This window comes from Bemisia tabaci, chromosome 5, assembly GCF_918797505.1.
Source record: "Bemisia tabaci chromosome 5, PGI_BMITA_v3".
Lineage (NCBI taxonomy): Eukaryota > Metazoa > Arthropoda > Insecta > Hemiptera > Aleyrodidae > Bemisia > Bemisia tabaci.
The window spans coordinates 15,749,158-15,769,230 of record NC_092797.1 but is presented as its reverse complement, the minus strand read 5'-3'; the positions used below and the strand labels follow the sequence as shown (position 1 = coordinate 15,769,230).

Below are 20,073 nucleotides of genomic sequence, written 5' to 3'. Positions count from 1 at the left end.
TTTGGGGAAACTGAAGTCATTTAAATTCTGAACAGGTGTTTTAAATGATTTGAGAATATTAAGTGATTGCTTCCACGGTAATTCTTTCAATTATTTGGATCATAGAACCCCGAAAAAAAGTATTTGAAAATGTGAAAAGTTGAGATGCTTTGAAATGGAATTTGAAGTACTCGGTTGTAACCTCTGCCTAAACATGTTACAAAGAAGTCTCCGAAGGGAGAGGGGAGAGGTAACCAAAAATTCCTTTTCATAACGAAGGAATGAAAATTTTCAAGATTTTGTTTGGGGTAAAGATAAAAGGAAGTAAGTGCATAGCCACAATAGTTGAATTTCAATCCTAGTTCCCTTGATTCATTGTTTCTAGCTTTATCATTTGGTCTCAAATGTTTTTGATAGTTTTGTGTAAAATGGGCACACGGTTGAAGCCTTTTTCAGCCATTCACAATCTCATTTTATATACGATTAATGGTTGTTCAGCACAAAAAAAAGTAAGTGTGAGTGCCTTGATATTAAAAACACATTAAGTGAAGCTGAATCAGGCCGTTAAGAACCACTTTATTTCCGGTACGTTTGATTAGAAAATCCTGAGCAAATTAGCGAGTTAAAGTTTCTGACAAAAGCCTCTTACGTTGTACTTGAAGAAACTTAAATATTTCCACCTCCAAAAAAATTTATCTCACCTCTGTTTTATTTTGATATAAGTGTACAGTAAAAAATCGATTTCGAAAGAGAAACTTGCCTGAGTTTCTTGCTTTTTCAACTTAACATGCCTGCCATACTTAAATAGATTGCGTTTTATGTCACAAGGAGAGACAATTATAAAAAAGGGAATGAAAATGATGAAACATCATTAGATTACGAAACTATGAAAAAACAAAAAATGAGGAGAGTGATAAAGAATATCTCTTTTTCTTTTTTCTTTCCCTATGCCTCACAGGTCATCATTTCTATAATATACGGGTGGCAAAATTTTGTCAGCCCAGGATGGCAAAATTATAAATTCATCCTTCATATTAATAGAATGTCATAATATTTTCGATTTGTGTGTGTTTTTTTTTTTTTTTTTTTTTTTTGAGTATTACTTGCGTACTTGAACTGATCGGTACATCAGACAATAGCAACAAAAGGTGAAACTCACAATCTAAATTCTTTTATAAGAGCTTATGTTCATTTTGATATTGTGAGAGCTCTCAAATTTTGATCACTCGAATAAACTAGGAGAATTTAAAAATTAAAATACCACTTAGGTATCTGAGTTTTAAAATGTTACCTATAAATGCGGTGTTGTAGAATTAAATGCTGAAAGTCGCTTGATTTTATGACAGTGACCTTGCTACCACCCCCCTCAAATTTAAATCCCGATAACTTTTGCGCAAAAGTTTGCCTAGTTTTGTAAGAGGATAGAAGTGGATAAGCATCGAATGGAAATAGTGCTCTCAAACCACGGAAATAAATTAAAAAAGACTTGATTAAATTTTTTAGAGTGTAAGTGATACGCCTTTCTCAATATCACAAATGCATACTTATTACTTAATCGTTTAGGAAATATTGTAACTAGCAGTCTTAAATTAACATTAAATCATTTTACATCATGACGGGTGGATAGAGGATTTCTACTTACATGCACAAAGGAGGAGCAGCTCAATGATTTAATCTAGATACAACAAAAGACAAAGCTCATGCCAGTCGTCATACGGCATGATAATGTACAAATCAAGAGTTCAAAATTCGCCACGGAGCGCCAAAGTAAGCTCTTTCGGGCAAAAAGGGAAACATTACAAGCATTTTTTGGGTTTATCAGCCGGGGTTTTGAAAAAAGATGTAATCACAGAGAAAGAATCTGGGATTTGGAAAAAACAAAAAACAAAAACAAGAATTAAAACCAGGTTGAAACATAAAAATCGCTCAAGTCAAAAGACACTGTTTGCATCTCTAAGTTTCAAAATTTCGAATCAAAGTTTTTTTCTCTTCAGAAGCCCTAACCAGCATTGCTTGGACTTTGCTGCAAGTGAGAAAACAAAAAATAATTGCAGCAACCAAATTTACTGAAACGATAATAGTTAGTTCTCCAAAAAATCCTTACATTTTGAAGAAAAATTCTGAATCATCCTGATGCAAATCTTTGTCGCAAACTTCAACCATCAAAAAAGGAATAAAATGGCTACCGACTAATTTCACTTAAAATCAATTGAAATCTGCGCATACACAGATAACATGACTTTCATGAATAAGTAAACGTTTTCAGTCTTACTGAAATAAAAATTCAAATTGATTAAGAATCAAACTAGTTTGAATGGGAAGAGCAATTATGATTTCTCTTCTTTTCTCCAACTAGAATTCTTGCAAACTTGGTTTTATTTTATAGTGAAAAACAAAATTACTCATTTAGTAAAATGTCAAAATTGTAAAAGCCTAATCATCCTGCAAAAAATTTCAAAATATATAAAAAGTATTTTGTGGAGAAGTTGTTACTGTTGCACTCACTTGCACCAATTTATAACTTTTGAAAGAGATTTTTGGAGATGAAAATTGCCATGAGCTTCTACGCATATCAACTCATTTTTTGATTGAATAAAAGCAAAGGCAAAATTTATGTTTTATTATTAATAATTATGGTATGTTCTATAGTTTGCTTCTTATTTATGACTCCTAAAGATTCTTGTGGTATAACGCTGTAGATTTCCTAAAATTTACTCTTCTTCGTGAGAAATAACTTTGCAATCCAGTTTGGAGATTAGAATGTTTTTAAAAGATTAATTTCTTGTAGAAGGCGAGTAATTCTCAAGAGCCTCTTCAAGGAACGGAAAAAGTTTCTTTACCGTTCGCAGCATTGTTATATGTTTAAACATAATATTCAGGTCAAAACAGGTGTTTCAACAGGGTCAATCACAAAAAATTCTTTCACTGAAAATCTTGTGTGATTTCATTCATCTTTGATTCATAATTAGACATTTAGGCGCAACTGAATAGAATGGTTGGTCAATTTAAGTTAATGGCAAGTTATTCAAGGAAAGTTGACCCAAAATAACATCAGCTCCAAACCTCAGAACACACTTCACACTTCTCACTTCCTCGTCAATTCTATGCTTAATTTTTTCTCCCTGAATGCATTTGAAACAGCACCATTTATGTAATATTTTCCATTTATAAAAGAGAAAAACAGATTAGTAATCAAATTAAAGAACCATTTAAGTTTTTAAAAGAGCGATAAAAATAGGAAGACAAAATAAAATAGGCAGATGGACACATTAACGTATAGACATAGCCAGTCACTTTGCTACTATATTTGCAGAACACATAAACCCATAAAAAAAAGGCTCATCCCTAGTGACTTAAGCTTTTAGAAGTTCCAGCTGGACTTAAGTAAAAGAGAATTTGAGAAGCATGAACATAGACGAATTTAGGCAGGAAAATAAACTCAGAGGTTAGAATTAACATTGACACTAAAACAAAGACAGAACTTCGATCTATACAAGAAAATAATTTGCGCTGTAACACCTCACGCAGAGATCATCAAACTGAGGTGGCAGTCTCAAAAATTGCTACGGGCCCTTTGTGAGTAAGCAGACCTCCCGAACATAATTTTCGACACGGCACATTGAAAAGGCAGATGCCAAAATTGGTGATGGTTGGCATCGAATATTTGCAAATTGTACACGTAAAATGATTGCGAACGGTCACTGTGAGTAAAGCTGCGGTTTCTTTGAAAAAAATAACTCATTTAGGGCTTTGATGAGTTGGAGCAGTGAAAAGCAATTTGAGAGTGCACACTAGACCCCGACCTCTGGTCCGAGATCACGATGAGTAAAGCAATATTTTTGCAGCCAGTCTGTAGCTTTAAGAAGACAAGTGTGATGTATCTTAAAGCAAAGTTTGAACTGCTTTCACACTCTATCCACCACGACAAATTTTCTACGGAAAAAATATCAGTCGCAAGATATTTGTATCTTTCAAGATGCTCAAACCATATTTATGTTTACTTGTAATGCTATGATTGAACAATCGGTCTGCATAGATTCTCAACATTTCCCTTTTCTCACCTCCATGTTCTAATGTATAGGCTTGTATACTTAAAGATATCATTACAGAGAAAATACAAGGGTGGTAGCAAAGCAGCAACGTCTAGATTAGGTCATTGCGCAGAAATGCACCTCAGCTAATGAGAATGATTCCACAGCAAGGTTCAGACTCTGCTATAAGCCGTGCATGACTCTCATTAGACCGGTGGTTGTGTAAAAATTTACATTTTTAAGCTCACAATCACCTTTTGTATGTTCTCTAGGAGGAACCATGACGTATCTTAAGTATCATGCCTAAATATTTGCATAGAGTGTTGGCCTGGATGGATGGGCAATAATCAAAAATTTATGCCTGATGTTATGCTATTTTGCCTCCTCTGTTTCCATTTACATGGAATAATACGTTCAAAAATGTGATTAGTAATGGCAATTTTTGCAAAACCTACAAGCCCTAGAACTCTCAAAATTGCGCCCAAGAAATTGGGGAAAATCTGTGTTTTGTTATTATGGGGAGGAGAGCTCATAAAATAAGCATCTTTCCTGAAAAATATTTTCAAGTTGTATCTCTATCAAAAATTTTCAGATTTCAGGAAAAGGGATTCCAGATTAAATTAACATGTTTTGTAATAGACGCATTTCAGAGATTACATACTGGTAGCAATGCCCAAACTCTTGGACCACAACTCAGCAGGATAGCTCTGAAACCTCTCATTCTGTGCAAATAAACTTAGAAGTTTGACCTACTTTGACACGAGGGGCCTTCAGAGACATGTTTTTTGCGAGAATTTACATATTTCCGATAATTTTAGGTGAAAATTTGATTGAGTTTGCTGGATTTCGCGCTAAAAATTCTTTGTAATTTTCCACAGATCGTTCATTTCCGGCAAAATTATCACAAGCGTCATTGGTGCTCAGGCACTGTTGCCAAACTTCTCAAACTTATCCAATTTCTTACAGAAATGCAAAAGAACAGAATCACTTGAAAAGTTTACTGAACATTTCTTTTGTCACCAAAATTGAGCGACATTTTCATGAAAGTTTATTCAAAAGAGTTAAAGAAAAAACTAAAACAATATGAGAATGTCCGGCAACATTGCACCTCAGCGTAAATGGCGGTTGGGATACTTTGGCTGGAAGGTGACAAGATGAAAAATAAATCCCTTTTCCTTACTTACTGGGTAACTCTGAGAATGTGACACATGAACGTTAAAAATCACTCCTATATTCTGGCAAAAATCATAAGCAGTGCTCCTACATGAAATCAAATTTATGTAAATATGAACTTTCCTTATAAGTTCTTGGAGTATAGTGTCCATCACAGAGAGTTAAAAGCAGTACATTCAATTCTTGCCTTTTTGTGGCAAAATGGGAGTTTTGAAGGTTCATGATTGAATTTCTCTAAATAACTGGTGGTTGTAAGCAGTGTAAGGAGTAAACGGAATATTCCTCTCTTTTAATGATTTTCAATAGCTAGTGAAAAGATCAAAAAAATTTGATTGAAGCTCTAGTTGGTAACAAGGAAAAAACTTAAGCTTAAACATTTTGTTACGTAACATACAAATGCAGTTGTGTTAATAATTAGGAGGAAACCAAAAACAAATAAACCAAGTATTCACACTGAAAAAATTGTATTTTTTCAAACTTTTAAAATTTTATTTTTTATACTTTTTTTATTTCTTTTGCGCATGGTGATTTTTTTAAAAAAAAAGACTAAATTAATAGCAAAAATCATTACATACAGTTGGATCGAATATCAGTTGTAGGTATCTAAAATTTTTGCTGCATGTACAAACATACATACTATGTACAGAAGTCAACCCTGACAAAGCAAGTAAAAAGTGTCTTTCGATCGTTAACTAAGTACTCACTTCGAATGAACATTCAGACAAAAAATACAATTAACAAAAATAAAAAAAAAAAAAAACGGGAACAGGAGATAGAAAAAAGAAAGTGACTTAAAAAAGGGCACTCAGCAAACAAAATAAAAGGCACACTCTCTTGCTCGATCTGAACTAAAATTCAAAAAGGGAGATGAGGTCAAACTCGGACAATGATGTTAAATCATGTAAGGGGGGACGGGTAGATACTGGAGGTGAAAACAAATAAAATTATGATCGTGGGAAAAGATGGAATGATAAGCTGAATGCAACGGATTGGAGGGCTGGCTGGACGTCAAAATCAATAAAAAAACAATTTCAAGATCAACAGTTAAGGAATGGATGAATTCAAATTCTAGTTCCACTAAGAGATCACTTTTAAATACACTTCGATTCGACATCAATTTTGCAGGGCATTTACTGTGCACACCTTAAACTTTTGATAATGTTGGTTAGGACAGATTTTGTCGAGGCGTTGACAAACTTTATCATCACAGTGGATCCACATTCCCGTACCTAAAATTATGACTGCCTTAATGGGAGAATAATTTCTTTTTTGTTTCTTAATTCGCTGCATTGGAGCATTGAGGGTAACAACAGGCACTTGGAGAAAGAAAGGAAAGAGAAATGAAAAAACCCTAGCAGTCATAGCCTGGGGATGAAAAGTTTTAAAATCACAATTCCATACCAACTCTTCGATAGAGATGATTATTTTATACTACTAAAGAAATATGAAAATCCAGATAACTAAATTATTAATAGGAAAAATGCACTTAATTACCTAAAGGTATCGAAAATTTGAAACTGAAAAACCCTTAACTTCGCTGTTACCTAACACTACTTAAAATGTAAGTAAAATCTAATATTATGATTAAGTTGAATAAAAAACTTAACTTCAAAAACAATCACTTTTTTATTCGAGTATCACCTTTGAAACTTAATAAAAATCCATCACTGGACGACAAAACCATGATCGGTATCTTATTTCGCTGATAACTGTAATAAACCTTCCTACAATTGCACTCAGGCATCAAATTTTCTAACGCAAGATGAAAATTTGAAGAGAGGTTGCCTTAAAAAAAATATATATACCTAGAGATGATAACTCCAGCTGATAGAAAAAAAATTCTTCATAGCCTCAAATTAAATGAAAATTCTATTTAAATTTTAAGTTAAAATTCCTATCTCTATATTAAATGTATGCCATTCCTTATTTAAACTCTAACTCCCACTCTTTAAGAGTACTCTCCCTCAACGAGGGGAACATTCAATCTCACGATTTATACAAAATTAACATCTATCTCTTATGTACAAAAAATAATTTAACCGAAACTTGTTTAGTAACAACATTTATACATTTCGCACTACCCCCATGTCTAGGATACTACTTTTAGTAAGGATACTAAAACCAATGTACAACCAATTCAGAACTACCCGATTGACTTGAGTTTGAGGTGAATCGCCTCAATTTTGTGACAGTCTACCAGTGCTGGTTCATGGAAAGAACTCGGTAGGTATTAAAATGGATAATGGGCCTGTTGCAAACTTTTGCTAGAGCAGAATGAAGAGTTGTTTCCTATAGATAATGCCTCAAAAATCACGATGAGCGCATCGGCAAAGTCTGAAATGCACTCATAACTTCACAATCTGCGTAAGAAATTTGCGTTATTTTGAGCTTCCCGCTTCAAAAACGATACTACTGCACAGGTGAACATTTTGTTAGAGGAGTCGCTCCATCGTCGGCAATATTCATCATGGCCGACGCTTGCGCAGTTCCTCGCGTAATTCGAGGAGAGTTCAAGGTCAATTAAGGCGGGCGAGGAAAATATGAACGTAAACACGCCGATTGTTAATGGTTTAATCCTGTTCAAGTGTTATCTCGTCCCATCACACGTGTTTTGGCGGACTGGCGTCGGCCATGATGAGTATTGTCGCCAATGGAACGACTCCTCTAACAAAATGTTCACCTGTACCGTAGTATCGTTTTCGAAGCGGGAAGCTCAAAAAACCGCAAATTTCTTACGCAGATTGTGAAGTTATGAGTGCATTTCAGACTTTGCCGATGCGCTCATCGTGATTTTTGAGGCATTATCTGTAGGAAACAACTCTTAGTTTTGCTCTAGCAAAAGTTTGCAACAGGCCCATTCCCTACTACAGACGAACTTTAAAAAAAAAAAAAACAATAACTCACGAATGATTGCTGTCGATCTGCTGCCACTGACTTTGCAAACAGTATTTTTGGTTTCCAAAATTGGATTGCCTCACTCTCTACTAAAATCCAAAGAAACTACAAAAACAGCACGGAAAAATTTGCTTCTTGTTTTTTGACTTTCAATGTGTCAAAAAGTTTAATCTAATTTGTAAAAAAAGGGAAACTTCAACTTGAAAACAAAAGTTTAAAAATTCTCTCTTAAATGCCCTGTAACATGCTTCGTACAAAATTAACAAAAAGAGGTCTCGAGCACCTTAATGTTTCAGCTATTTATAGAGTTTCCCAATAATAGGCAAAAATCAGTTCAGGACTCTGACATTTGCCTGCGCCAACCTTCTCACCTCTGGGACCAGAGACTGAAGGGTCAAGGAATAAAATTATTCAATCCTACAGGAAGTTTTAAATAACGTCAAAAAGAGAGGAATGATGAGAAAATAATCAAGACGGAAGTCTAATCACTTGATGTAAATGCTGTTATTTCAAAAGTTGGTACTGCGATTCCTACTAATAAATTTGAAAAATTTTATGGTTGAATTGTATCGCATTTTTTATGAGAGGTAAATCAAGCATTTTTCGGTTGACTGTTGTACTCCTTGAATTTTGAGTGAGACACCTTGTAAGGGAAGAGGGTGGTGCGACTTTCAACGAGGGGTAAGTTCACTTTAAGATTACAAAAAGGCTCTTATCACATTTTCAGACATTTTGAAAAAATTCAAGCATCATGTTTAAGTAATTGGTGGCAGTAAACACCCTGAAAATTGTTTCGATTTCCACACGTTTGGACTTCTTATTGATAACACCAGCTGATCGATTAATGAGGGTGAGTGAAAACTTAAAGCGGTCCATAGATGATTAGTCCAAAAAACACGGCCCACATCAACACTTGATAATGCATGTGGTACAGAAAACTCTTACCGTCAGTGACTCGTCGAGCTACAAACTTAAGGGTTTCATCTAATAATACAACAGGGATGGAGAATTTCATCACTGTAATCCATTCGTCGGGAGACAATGGAGTTACTTGGAAAACAGTCTGAAAAAAGAGAGAAAGAAACAAACATCAATTAGGATGAATCAACAATGAATCAATCTGATGAATTACAAAACTACATTAAATACGAAAATGCGTGTGTAAACCATCATGGATCCATAACTTACGGCATCAATTCCAGGAAATGATGTAATATATTTTTTAGTTCTACAAACCAAACTACCTTGGATTGCTTTGGAGTGAGAGTGGCTTCTAAAAAGTTGACAAGGATTGTAGATTAAAGAGAAGAGAATTTTTGTGAGACCTAATTCAAACGTTATCGGCCAGATGTACAGTTTAGTTTTCAATAGACAATTTGAGCACAATAAATTAAGCCACTTAGTTACATACCGAACCTATGATTGCCAATGCATCAGACAAACAACAGGAGTCTAAGTTCTAAATAAAATTTATTATAATCATTTGGTTTGGTCAAAATGGCTGTTCAACTATGGCTTTGATGGGAGAACATGAAAAAATGATTGCTAATGGAAGGTTTTCTAAAGAAATATTCCTTTGAAGGCAATACTTACAGACAAAATATCAACATAGAGAATAACAAAGTGAAGAGTGAAGGAAAGAGCCATTGAGGCGATGAGCCACATGTTTGACCATGGTGGCATTGTGATCAGCGACTGGTTTTCTGATAAACTGAAAAAAAAAGAAAACAAAAGTTGTATCAACAGACTTTATGAGAGCACTAGTCTAATATTGGTAGCCAACGCTGAGTTAACAATATTCCGGGGAAAAAATAAAGCAATCACCATACAGTGTCTTCCTTCATTATGTTTCTTTACTTCAGGATTACACGATTGCCACAGAATTTAGAAAATGAAATTCCCTGACTCAGATTTCCCAGACACATTTTGGTAAAATTATCTGAAATTGTAGGCTACGTTGGATGATTAAAAAAACAATTTGAAATAGGTTTTTCCGGTACTCTCCGACTCCAAAAACCCTAGAATTGTTAAAATGCTACTTCATTGAAGGAGATTTTTTTCTAAGAGAGAGAACAAGTGGTTGCCAGAAAAATATTTAATTCACTTCAATTTAAGTGATTCCTATGAATTCTCTCAGGTAATGCTGATGAGAGACAAAACTTTAAGCCGTATTTTACCTGTTCATGGCGTTCAACATTTCAATTGTGACAAGGACGGACAAAGCCATTGTCATTGGGTGAGGATCATGGAAAACGTGGCAGTCCAAGCCCTTGAACTCCTCGCCACCTCCAGAGCAAGCCAAGTGATGAGTGAGCTGGTAGTAAGTCATCTGGGGTCCGTATGGTGAATACATGAACCACCAAGCGGCAGCACCAACGGTAGCGGCTCCGACGTAGCCTCCAATAGCCATGTAACGGAAGAAGAGCCAGCCAGAGATAAGACCTGACAAACGAAAGGAACATTGATTACAGGAAACACATTTTCGCAATAATACTGACAAACTTGTTTTTGTCTGAGATTGACAGAAAAAGTGTCATAGTATTCACAAAGCTTTCTACTGATTTTTTTCAAGGAAAGCAGGTGCAGACGATTTTTTGATCGAGTAACTAGTTTACTTAACCTAACTCCATACTTAGATTGTCTTGCCTACAGTGTCTAGTTTGGAGTTTTTCTATTCCCCAATTATCAGAAGCAACTTTTGGGTGAAAATGAGGTAACTTCCCACTTTCTCCAGATTTTCGTGGAATAATAGATTTCTTGTAACCTTTTGTCTGATTCTATAGCCCTGCGGTGATAAAATCTGGCAGATTTTAAGACAATATGGTCTAAGGTGGAGAAGAGAGTTTCCTGGTTTTCAGCATAGATTTTCATTTTTTCTCCGCTACTTTTAGTTCTTATATGAATTCTTTCCTGAGCCTAGACACCATGAGTATTACACACAGAATAAGTTGTATGACAGAATAAGTAGTATGACGGAAGAGAGGCTGCCAACGAAGATGCTTGATTAGGTTCCTCCTGGGAGGAGACGCAAGGGACGCTCAGTGAGAGGGTGGTAACAGAGGGTCTTAAACGAGATTCGGGAGTGTCAACTCCCTGATGGATTGTGGGAAGACCTAGTTTTAGGGCGATTAGGCGTCGCAAAATGCCAGAGAGTGCTATAAAAGCAACTCGTGTATGTATGAATAAGTTGTAAGATTTCACTTAAATTTTTTCCTGACTCCCAACGATTATGGTTTTACAAGATTTAGAGAGTTTTGGGTTATTAAATTCCCTGTTTCACTAGTAACTGGCGGCAGGTTTTACCTTCATCAGCCTTTCGGGGAGGTTTGTCCATGATGTCGAGATCAGGGGGGTTGAAACCAAGAGCAGTGGCAGGCAGACCATCAGTGACCAAGTTGACCCACAAGAGTTGGACGGGAATCAAGGCTTCGGGTAAACCAAGGGCAGCAGTTAAGAAAATACTGAAAAATACAAGCGATACAGCATTAACTTACTATTGAAATAAAGGGGTTACCCAGGGGTGAGGAAGAACGGCAGTTTTTCCTGAAGAGTACAAATACTTTCCTCCATAATCAGGCATTTAAAATTCATCCATATGAACCAAATGGAATGAACGCATCTTACTCTGTCAGCGAGAATACCTCACTAATTGCTTTGATGCTTCACGGCTCAAAGCAGTAGAAGAGGCCGCAAGCTTAAAGTTGACGCATGAACTGATTAGCAAGTTTCCTCGTGAATGAATTGTGAGTTATTTTCCGTAATTTAGCACTTAAATCATTATTCCACCACTATCACATTAAATGCTTTTACTTCTACAATTAAATCATCGTGAAAGGAAAAAGGGAGCAAGAGGTGAGAAAGTTCAAACAGGGTACATACCTGACGACTTCACCAATGTTTGAGGAAATGAGGTAACGGATAAACTGTTTCATGTTGTTGTAAATAGCACGACCTTCTTCAACAGCAGATACAATGGATGAGAAGTTGTCATCAGCCAAGACCATCTCAGCGGCTGATTTGGCGACAGCGGTACCAGAACCCATGGCAATACCAATTTCAGCTTTTTTCAATGCAGGGGCGTCATTCACACCATCACCAGTCTGGGAAAATATAATAGAATTTTTATAAAAAACTTGATACAAATATAATAACTCTTTAAGATAAGATGGAACTCTAAAAATGTATACTTTAAGAGGGAAAGAAAAACTGAGTAAATAAGTCAAGGACTGTAAGGAAAAGAGGGCGGTGATCATATTTTCTAAACTTGGAGTAAACACTTTTTCAAGTACCTACTGAAGGTTCTGTTGATAAAAATGGGTTCGGGGCTCTTAGCCTCTTTTGCTCATACCATGTCTGAACAAAAGTTACTTAATTCTCCGTAATACCCAATATTTGCAAATAACTACGGTGGTCAGAAAGAATGGGATTCGAAAAATAAGTCACTACGTATTTCACTACAAATGTTCATGGTAAGAGGCTTTGTAGTAACCTGAGGGACAAATTATTTACTATTAGAATGAAACAAAAAACAATTTCACTTGCATACATTTTGAAGAAAATCTCTTGTGGATCTGTTGTTACAAAGATTACAGAGTGGGAAATTAAAAAATAAAGCAAATGAACTCGTACCATAGCAGAAATTTCATTCATGCTCTGCAGGAACTCAACAATTTTGGATTTGTGAGCAGGTTCTACTCTTGAGAACAACCTTGCTCTGGCAACAGCCTGTTTCTGTTCAGCGAGAGGGAGATCATCAAATTCACGTCCTGAGTAAGATTTGCCGGTTGTGTCTTCATTTTCACCGAAAACACCAATACGTCTGCAGATAGCCTCAGCAGTGGCCTGGTCAATCAAGAAATTGTAATAATTAGTAGAGTACATACCCACATAATGCGCAACATTAAGTAGCAAAACTAGGTTAGATGGGGCAACACATAAACCAAAGTACACCAAAATGATATAAAGCATGTCTTTTTCCTCAATTACAACAAACGATTTCAAGACGAATAAAAATGATCAGAGTAAGAAATAATTCGGCTGTTATTGAGAATAAAGCTACCAAAATCCATGTTCAAGACCATGGAAACATCATTAATGCAATGGAAAGCCTCTTGAACGATCAAAATATTTAAAAATTATGGACGCTTAGGGACTCATAATTAGGAACATGTAGTTACATTTTGCTAGAACAGTTGATCCGTTTTGGCACGGAAAGCTTTTTTTCTTTATTTTAGGATCCTGCGAGTAACTCATAAGAAAAATGAACTGAGGTAAACTGCAGTTCAAAATAGGTTTAAAGTTCGAAGTGATCTGATTTGAATTACAACTTCACTTTCTTTATTAGCACAAAAAAGAACTAATTAATGCTTCAGAATACTAAGGAGCGTATCTTCTTGAAAACTTAACAAAAATTGCCTAAGATTCGCCACCTTCACAGGGATATGTATCTCTATAGAACGTTGCAAACTACTTATGAAAAAAAGAGAATTAGTACATTACCTTGTTGTCACCAGTGATGACAATGACACGGATACCAGCAGCACGACACCTCTGAATGGAATCAAAGACTTCCTTCCTGGGAGGGTCCAACATACCGACAACACCAACGAATGTTAGGTTGACTTCATATTTGTAGAATTGGTTGGAGTCACCAAGGTCCATGTCTTCTGGTTTGGCTGGAGAGTCAGCGGTGGCCAGGGCAAGGCAACGAAGAGTGTCACGTCCAGTACCATATTGACGGGTCAATTCTAAAATGCGGTTCTTCAGGGAAGAGGTAAGAGGGAACTGCAACAAGAGACGAACCAATGTGAGATAACTTAAAATATTGTTGGGTTTCAATTTTTTCCTTGATTTTCAACTGGGATGAAAAATATTTGCAAAAGTTGACTCTGCGTTGAGTTTCGTGTCAACAGATTAATTATTAACATTCACAAATAAATAGAGAGCTTCATCTTTTGGAAACGTAAACTTAAAACTTTCCTCAGGCCAAAGTAACAAATCAAATACTTCTAGCATGATAGAGGAAAAGGATAGAAAAGACCAACTAAAAGGGACAAACCCTCAAAAATTTAATTAAATTCAGTGATACTGAGATTTGAGCAAGACAGTCTAAGAAACCACTTTAAAGCCAGCGGAGCCGACCCATCAGTCTTGTAGAGCTAACCGCAGTGCTGCCAGGAAAATATAGACTGACTGTCAAAACATAGACTGGTTGGTCAAAGATGAAAAAGAACAAAGCAGTGTCTATGGTAAAACTTCTGACGTAGTGTCATGCCCATTTTTGCGTACTTTTGTAACAGCAGCGTCTCAAATTCTCAACAAAAAAGTGTTTTCATTTCCATTTACTATTTATTTACTTGTCATTTATTTGGGTGTTTGCCTTTTACGGCATTAAGTGTGTGTTAGGTTCATGAAATGATAATGTACTTACTTTCTGGCTTCCAATACGAGCGTGTGTGCACCTTTCAAGAACACCTTCAGGGGCACCCTTGACGAACAATTTGGGTGAAGATCCAAGTTTCGTGGGTTTCAGAGGAACACAGTATGTGGACATGGATTTACGGTCTCGGGAGAACTCAAGGGTGAATTCTTTCTTCCATTTAGTTTCAATATCTTGCCTAACTACGATGGCAGTGGTACGTCTGTCAAGACCGGACTTCGGAACTTCGAATGGATTCAATTTCTCAGCCAACACAATCAGAGCAGTTTCAGTGGCTTCACCAACCTGGGCAAATAAAAAAGGAATTAGTTTGACAGCAAATCAAAATGAAAGAATAACTGCATTGATCAGCAAAAGAACCGATTGATGATTAAATGCATTTCCCAATCTGTTTATAGTTTGGCAGGGATTTAGTCCTTCAATTGATTACTATCACTAAATTATTTGCGTGCACTTGTAATAATTGGAGGATACGACACTAGATCAACTTCATTTCCTTTATAGTAGATATCCAAAACGTGAGGCTTAATACACCCGTATAAGTTCTAAAATAGCAGTGAAATAAAATAAAAACTGAGATATCAGTACATTGATTTGAAATTCATAGCTAGCTATGAAAGTAAATAGTTAATTGGAACTCAGAATATGTGACAAAATAAGACTAATTTTGCGTGGCAGTGCTAAGAAATAATTCTGACAATAAAAATACCTTCTCAAAAGCTTGTTTGAATTCGTTGAAATCAATAGCGGAATCATTGCACATGACACAGATTGTTCCAAGTTCATGGAGGGTTTCAAAATCTGAGCCCTTGACTCTTGAGCCTTTCAAGAAAACTTCTCCAATGGGTTCATAGGTGGAACCAGTGATTTCGAACTCAGCGAAAGAGCTGTCATTACCTTCAATCTTGTCAAAGATGAACATTCTGCAAAAATAAAGCAAAGAATTATTATTTAATTTCATCAAATTGAATGGACATAAAACAACTTTCAAAATTTATATTTTTAGCAAAAAATTGCCATTCGTAATATAACATGGTTGCCACGATCAAAATTAGCCAATCACAATGGATCATTGATCATCACTATTGAGTGTTGCTAATCAAAATTAAGAGACCCCCTTCTGTTCTGATGAATATTAATTGCAGATTTAGTATCAAAAGACATTTATTCAATACTCTGATTGCAATTAATGTTGATTAAACAGTAGCAGTGCCTCATACTTTTGATCAGCAACATTCAAAAATCGATTTGATGACCCATTTTGATGTGCTCATTTTGACTGTGTGAGCCAAGCTCATAGGTAGGTCCTTTTTCAATACTTCAACTTTTTAGGAAGTCTAAGAACACGAGTTTAGAAGAATTTTTGATGGGTATACGTTTTAACTTGAAGATTCTGCTTTGAAAATGTGTATTTTTTTAAAATTGCCGACATTGGAAAATCTTATATTTTGATTCCCCTTTTTATTTAAGATTGAAGTCACTCTTTGTTAGTTGTCGTTCCCAGGATCAGAAGTGCTAAAAACTCAATTTGGATATTTTTACATGATGTGATTACAAAGCTTGCGAAAAAGAGGGGAGTACTTACCTACTAACAGACATTTGGTTGGTGGTTAAAGTTCCAGTCTTATCAGAGCAGATAACTGAGGTGCAACCTAAGGTTTCTACGGAGGGAAGAGATCTGACAATAGCATTTTTCTTGGCCATACGCCTTGTACCAAGAGCTAGACAAGTTGTGATTACAGCAGGTAAACCTTCTGGAATGGCAGCTACAGCTAAAGCAACAGCAATTTTGAAGTAGTAGACAGCACCCTGTGAAAGAGAACCAAATAATCAATCCAGGCTATTTTTTTGAAGTAAAAATACCAGGCAAAATTATTATTTAAGTCTTAGATCTTATCACCATAAGAAGAAGACTGTAACCAAGCTTTTCCCTGACTCCAAAATTTTCGAATTCTCTGACTCCTGACCTTAAAACACAACTTCCACTTTGATGTTTTACTTTTAACTGCCCTGATTTTTGCGAAACGCTGCTTGCCAAATTCCCTGGCTTCCTAGGTCACCGAAAATTGGTTGACTTTCCCAGTTTTCCAAACCACCAACAACCTTTCTGATGGATTGCGCACATTGCAGGAATCCGTGATATGCATGTATAAGTTAAGAAAAATGGAAAGTTCTCCCTAATACCTTGAGCTTTCTGTTCCGAATGTTGTTTCGGTTCTCTAGCTCTTAAAGGCTGGCTTTTAAATCATATATCAAATGAAGAAGATAAAAGACTTTGCATACCTTGATCCATGAGCCACCATGGGCTGGGTCGTTGAAGTGGCCGATGTTGATAGCCCAGACAGCAACGCAAATGATTGAGATAACTTTGGAAAGCTGTTCACCGAATTCATCCAACTTCTGCTGGAGGGGAGTCTTGATTTCTTCAGTCTCAGACATTTCAGTTCTGATCTTACCAATGGCGGTGGCAAGACCTGTTCCCATGACAACACCTCGAGCTTTCCCTGAGGCAACATTTGTACCAGAGAACAAAATGTTTTTCTTGTCCTAGAACAAATAAGTCGAGAGTGATTATCTTCATGATACATTTGAGAATGTGAAAACGTCAAGATTAAAAAAGACACTCATAATAGGGTGGCTAAATAACTTCAGAATTAACGATCTTTGACTTCCCCATTTTCATTTCTGATCAATTTTTTGAAAATTTCCTGTTTTTTAGTAAAAAGGGGATGGAAAATCAACATTTAAAGATTTTCTAAGAAGACTAGGAGAGAGGCTAAAGCTACGCCTGAGTAGACAGGTGTTTGAGATTCCATTTGAATTGTCTGCCTAACAGCAAATTCAAATCAAGTCACAAATATGATTGTACTTAGAAGTGGCACTAGAAATGGTTCCTACGCTGTAAGTATAATCCACCCTTGCAAGAGAAAAGTTGACTTGAGAGACAAATCTCTTGGATGCCTGAACCTAATGCCATCTGATACATACGAAAAACTTAATTTTCTTGTCCAATTACATAAAAACAAAGTCAACTTACTTGGTTGACAGCCCTTGGGTCTGGAATTGCATCAGTATGTTTGATTACTGAGACCGACTCACCAGTCAAGATAGACTGATCAATCCTCAATGTCGTTGAGTAAATTTTGATGAGCCTAATATCAGCGGGGATCTTGTCACCAACTAAAAGGTACAAAAAGAAAAAAAATAGATTAGAGAGCAATAATACACAAATTTCTAAAAAAATTGAAAATCAGTAGGGCAAGGTACTCTTGAAAAAATTATTTTACTCTCCTCTTTGGGATTGAACTAAGAAGGCTTCCAAAAAAAGATTAGTTGTTTGAACCGTCTTTCAGGCCTCATTCAGGTTAACGCAAAACTGAGACAAAATGAATAACAGACTGTACATCACACAAGTATTGCGATGCTTCATTTCTATCCTTTTTATAAGTGCTTCTTGTGCTAATGTTACAGCTTATAATTGCCAAATTTTGCATTTTCAAAAGCACACAATGTGTCGGCAGGAACATATTGGAGGCATAGAACAAAAGAACTAATCAGAATTGGGGATTCTACGTACCAGATACTTCAACAACATCACCAGGAACTATTTCTTTGGCACGAACCTTCTGGACTCCAGATTTGTCCCCTCGGACAACTTTACCCATTTCAGGTTCATATTCTTTAAGAGCCTCAATGGCTGACTCTGCATTTCTTTCCTAAACAACAAAAAATGACCGAGAACTTAGAAATTAGCTAGTCTTGTTAGACAGAGTGTGGACTTGAAAACTTGACTGGAACACTTGATATTGAAAATCTTTATCAGATCGACCGGTAATGGATACCAAAATTAAATTTTGTTTAACTGTTCCTAGAAATTCAACAAACATGGTTCACTTTCGCACGTTTTTGCACTTAATCTTAGCAAAACAAAATACCGAATTTTCTTAATTCATACTGATAGATCTTGGGCAGTTTTCAGGGATGAAATTACGATCTAAATTTTTTACAGAGATTGATTTCTGGAAACTTCATTTCCTACATAACATCACAGTTAGACCTATTAGAGCAATTATTATCTCCATCCCTGAGGTATCTTGTTGACTTCCATCAGAGCATAAAAATGCAGAGGAAGAGAGGATGCAGAAAAAAAGGGGATGGAGGAGGACTAAAAATTTACTTTGAAAGTTCTGAGAATCATTTGATCATAAGCTGCAAAAATGCTCAAGTTTTGAATGAAAGATCAAAATAAAACTTCCTCAAATCTCGGAATAGATTCAGTGAACCAATAAAAACCATTCTGTTGAACTTTTTTACATTGGTCAGCGTGTTACGCTAAATTCACGATCAAATAGATGAATCAAATAACATTAATGACTTGAGGTGGAGAGCGAATTCATTAAGCGATACCCTTTTATACGTGGGAAGATGTTAACAGTTTTTCTTGGATTTCATTGCTCGAGCTTTTTCAATCGTTTAGAGAAGTATTGAGAAAGAAGCTGGAAATACATTATGTCCTCATAAAAAAAACAATTAATAAGACTTGAAGAAATCCTTTAAATATTAGGTGATCTAACAAAAATTATTAGTCATCGTAATCCGTTATAGATGTTTATATTCATTTTAGCACCTTTATCTGAGAAAAATCCTGAGGAAAATATAGAAATAGATTTGAAGTCGGGTTTAAAAAAATCATGTCTGTTTCCCTTTTTTTAAAAAAAATCAATTATGAGCTTACCTGCCAAACACCAACGATGGCATTTGCAATTAAAATAAGTAAAATAACAAAGGGTTCCACAAATGAGGTTAGTGTGTCATTAAAGTCTTCATGTTCTTCAAATAGAGCCAGAACCTGAAACAGAAAAAAATTTACAGTTAAAACTTTTTGAAAAGTTTAAGAAATAAACACTGCAAAATTAAAACTCACCAGCCAATAGAGGGAAACATGGAAAAATGCAGCAGGGTCCGTTTAAGTTTTTCAGCTTTCATCATCCGAATCTAAGCCTTGCCCTATGAATGCTCCGGGACTTAGGGAAAATGCGATACGGATGATGTAAGTAACACAACTGCATGAAAACAACCCCTCGGAAAAATTCGCTCAAGATGATAACATGAGATCAAGAGCTCAAGCAGCAAACATCTTTCTCTGAGTTTTCAAAAGTAGGTACTAAAAAAAAAGTGCACAACCACATCTATTTCAGAAAAATTCAGGACTTTCCTAATTCACCCCCCCCCCCCCCCATTATTCGTCTTAAATTATTCGCTATTCCTGACGTTTCGGAAAAAAAGATACTCAAATCTTTTTTGCCAAGTCAGAGTAACTTAAAAGAGCACTGGAAAATAAAACCACATTGGATCTAGAGTCCAGACTCATAAAAACATCGACAAGAAAAAGTACTCTTGATTCAATCAGAATCTAGCTTAAATCAAGAACCAAGCCTCTTAATTTAAGCGGATTTCGTTTTGATTCAAGTAAAAATCCGATTGAATCAAGAGTACTTTTTCTTGTCAATGTTTTCAAGAGTCTGGACTCTAGATCCAATGTGTTTTTTTTTTCCA

General features: G+C 35.8%; 1 protein-coding gene across 12 annotated transcripts in view; it reads right to left on the bottom strand.

Annotated features, from left to right (window-relative positions):
• SERCA (ATPase sarcoplasmic/endoplasmic reticulum Ca2+ transporting SERCA) overlaps positions 1-20,073 on the bottom strand; it is an 88,282-nt gene that overhangs the window by 4,095 nt on the left and 64,114 nt on the right. For 9 of the 12 annotated variants that reach the window (XM_019058702.2, XM_072300334.1, XM_072300333.1 and 6 more), the window contains 14 exons: positions 19,253-19,366; positions 18,095-18,233; positions 17,555-17,697; positions 16,801-17,064; positions 16,103-16,326; positions 15,227-15,440; positions 14,509-14,802; positions 13,578-13,862; positions 12,708-12,920; positions 11,958-12,178; positions 11,382-11,539; positions 10,256-10,520; positions 9,672-9,789; positions 5,631-9,141 (listed from right to left, as the gene is read on the bottom strand). In XM_019058702.2, coding sequence (XP_018914247.2) covers positions 8,941-9,141; positions 9,672-9,789; positions 10,256-10,520; positions 11,382-11,539; positions 11,958-12,178; positions 12,708-12,920; positions 13,578-13,862; positions 14,509-14,802; positions 15,227-15,440; positions 16,103-16,326; positions 16,801-17,064; positions 17,555-17,697; positions 18,095-18,233; positions 19,253-19,366 — 2,853 coding nt within the window. In that variant the 3' untranslated portion in view covers positions 5,631-8,940. Of the gene's footprint in view, positions 1-1,469; positions 1,841-5,630; positions 9,142-9,671; positions 9,790-10,255; positions 10,521-11,381; positions 11,540-11,957; positions 12,179-12,707; positions 12,921-13,577; positions 13,863-14,508; positions 14,803-15,226; positions 15,441-16,102; positions 16,327-16,800; positions 17,065-17,554; positions 17,698-18,094; positions 18,234-19,252; positions 19,367-20,073 lie in introns of those variants that run through there. The other 3 variants (XM_019058707.2, XM_019058708.2, XM_019058706.2) reach the window with 2 other exon arrangements.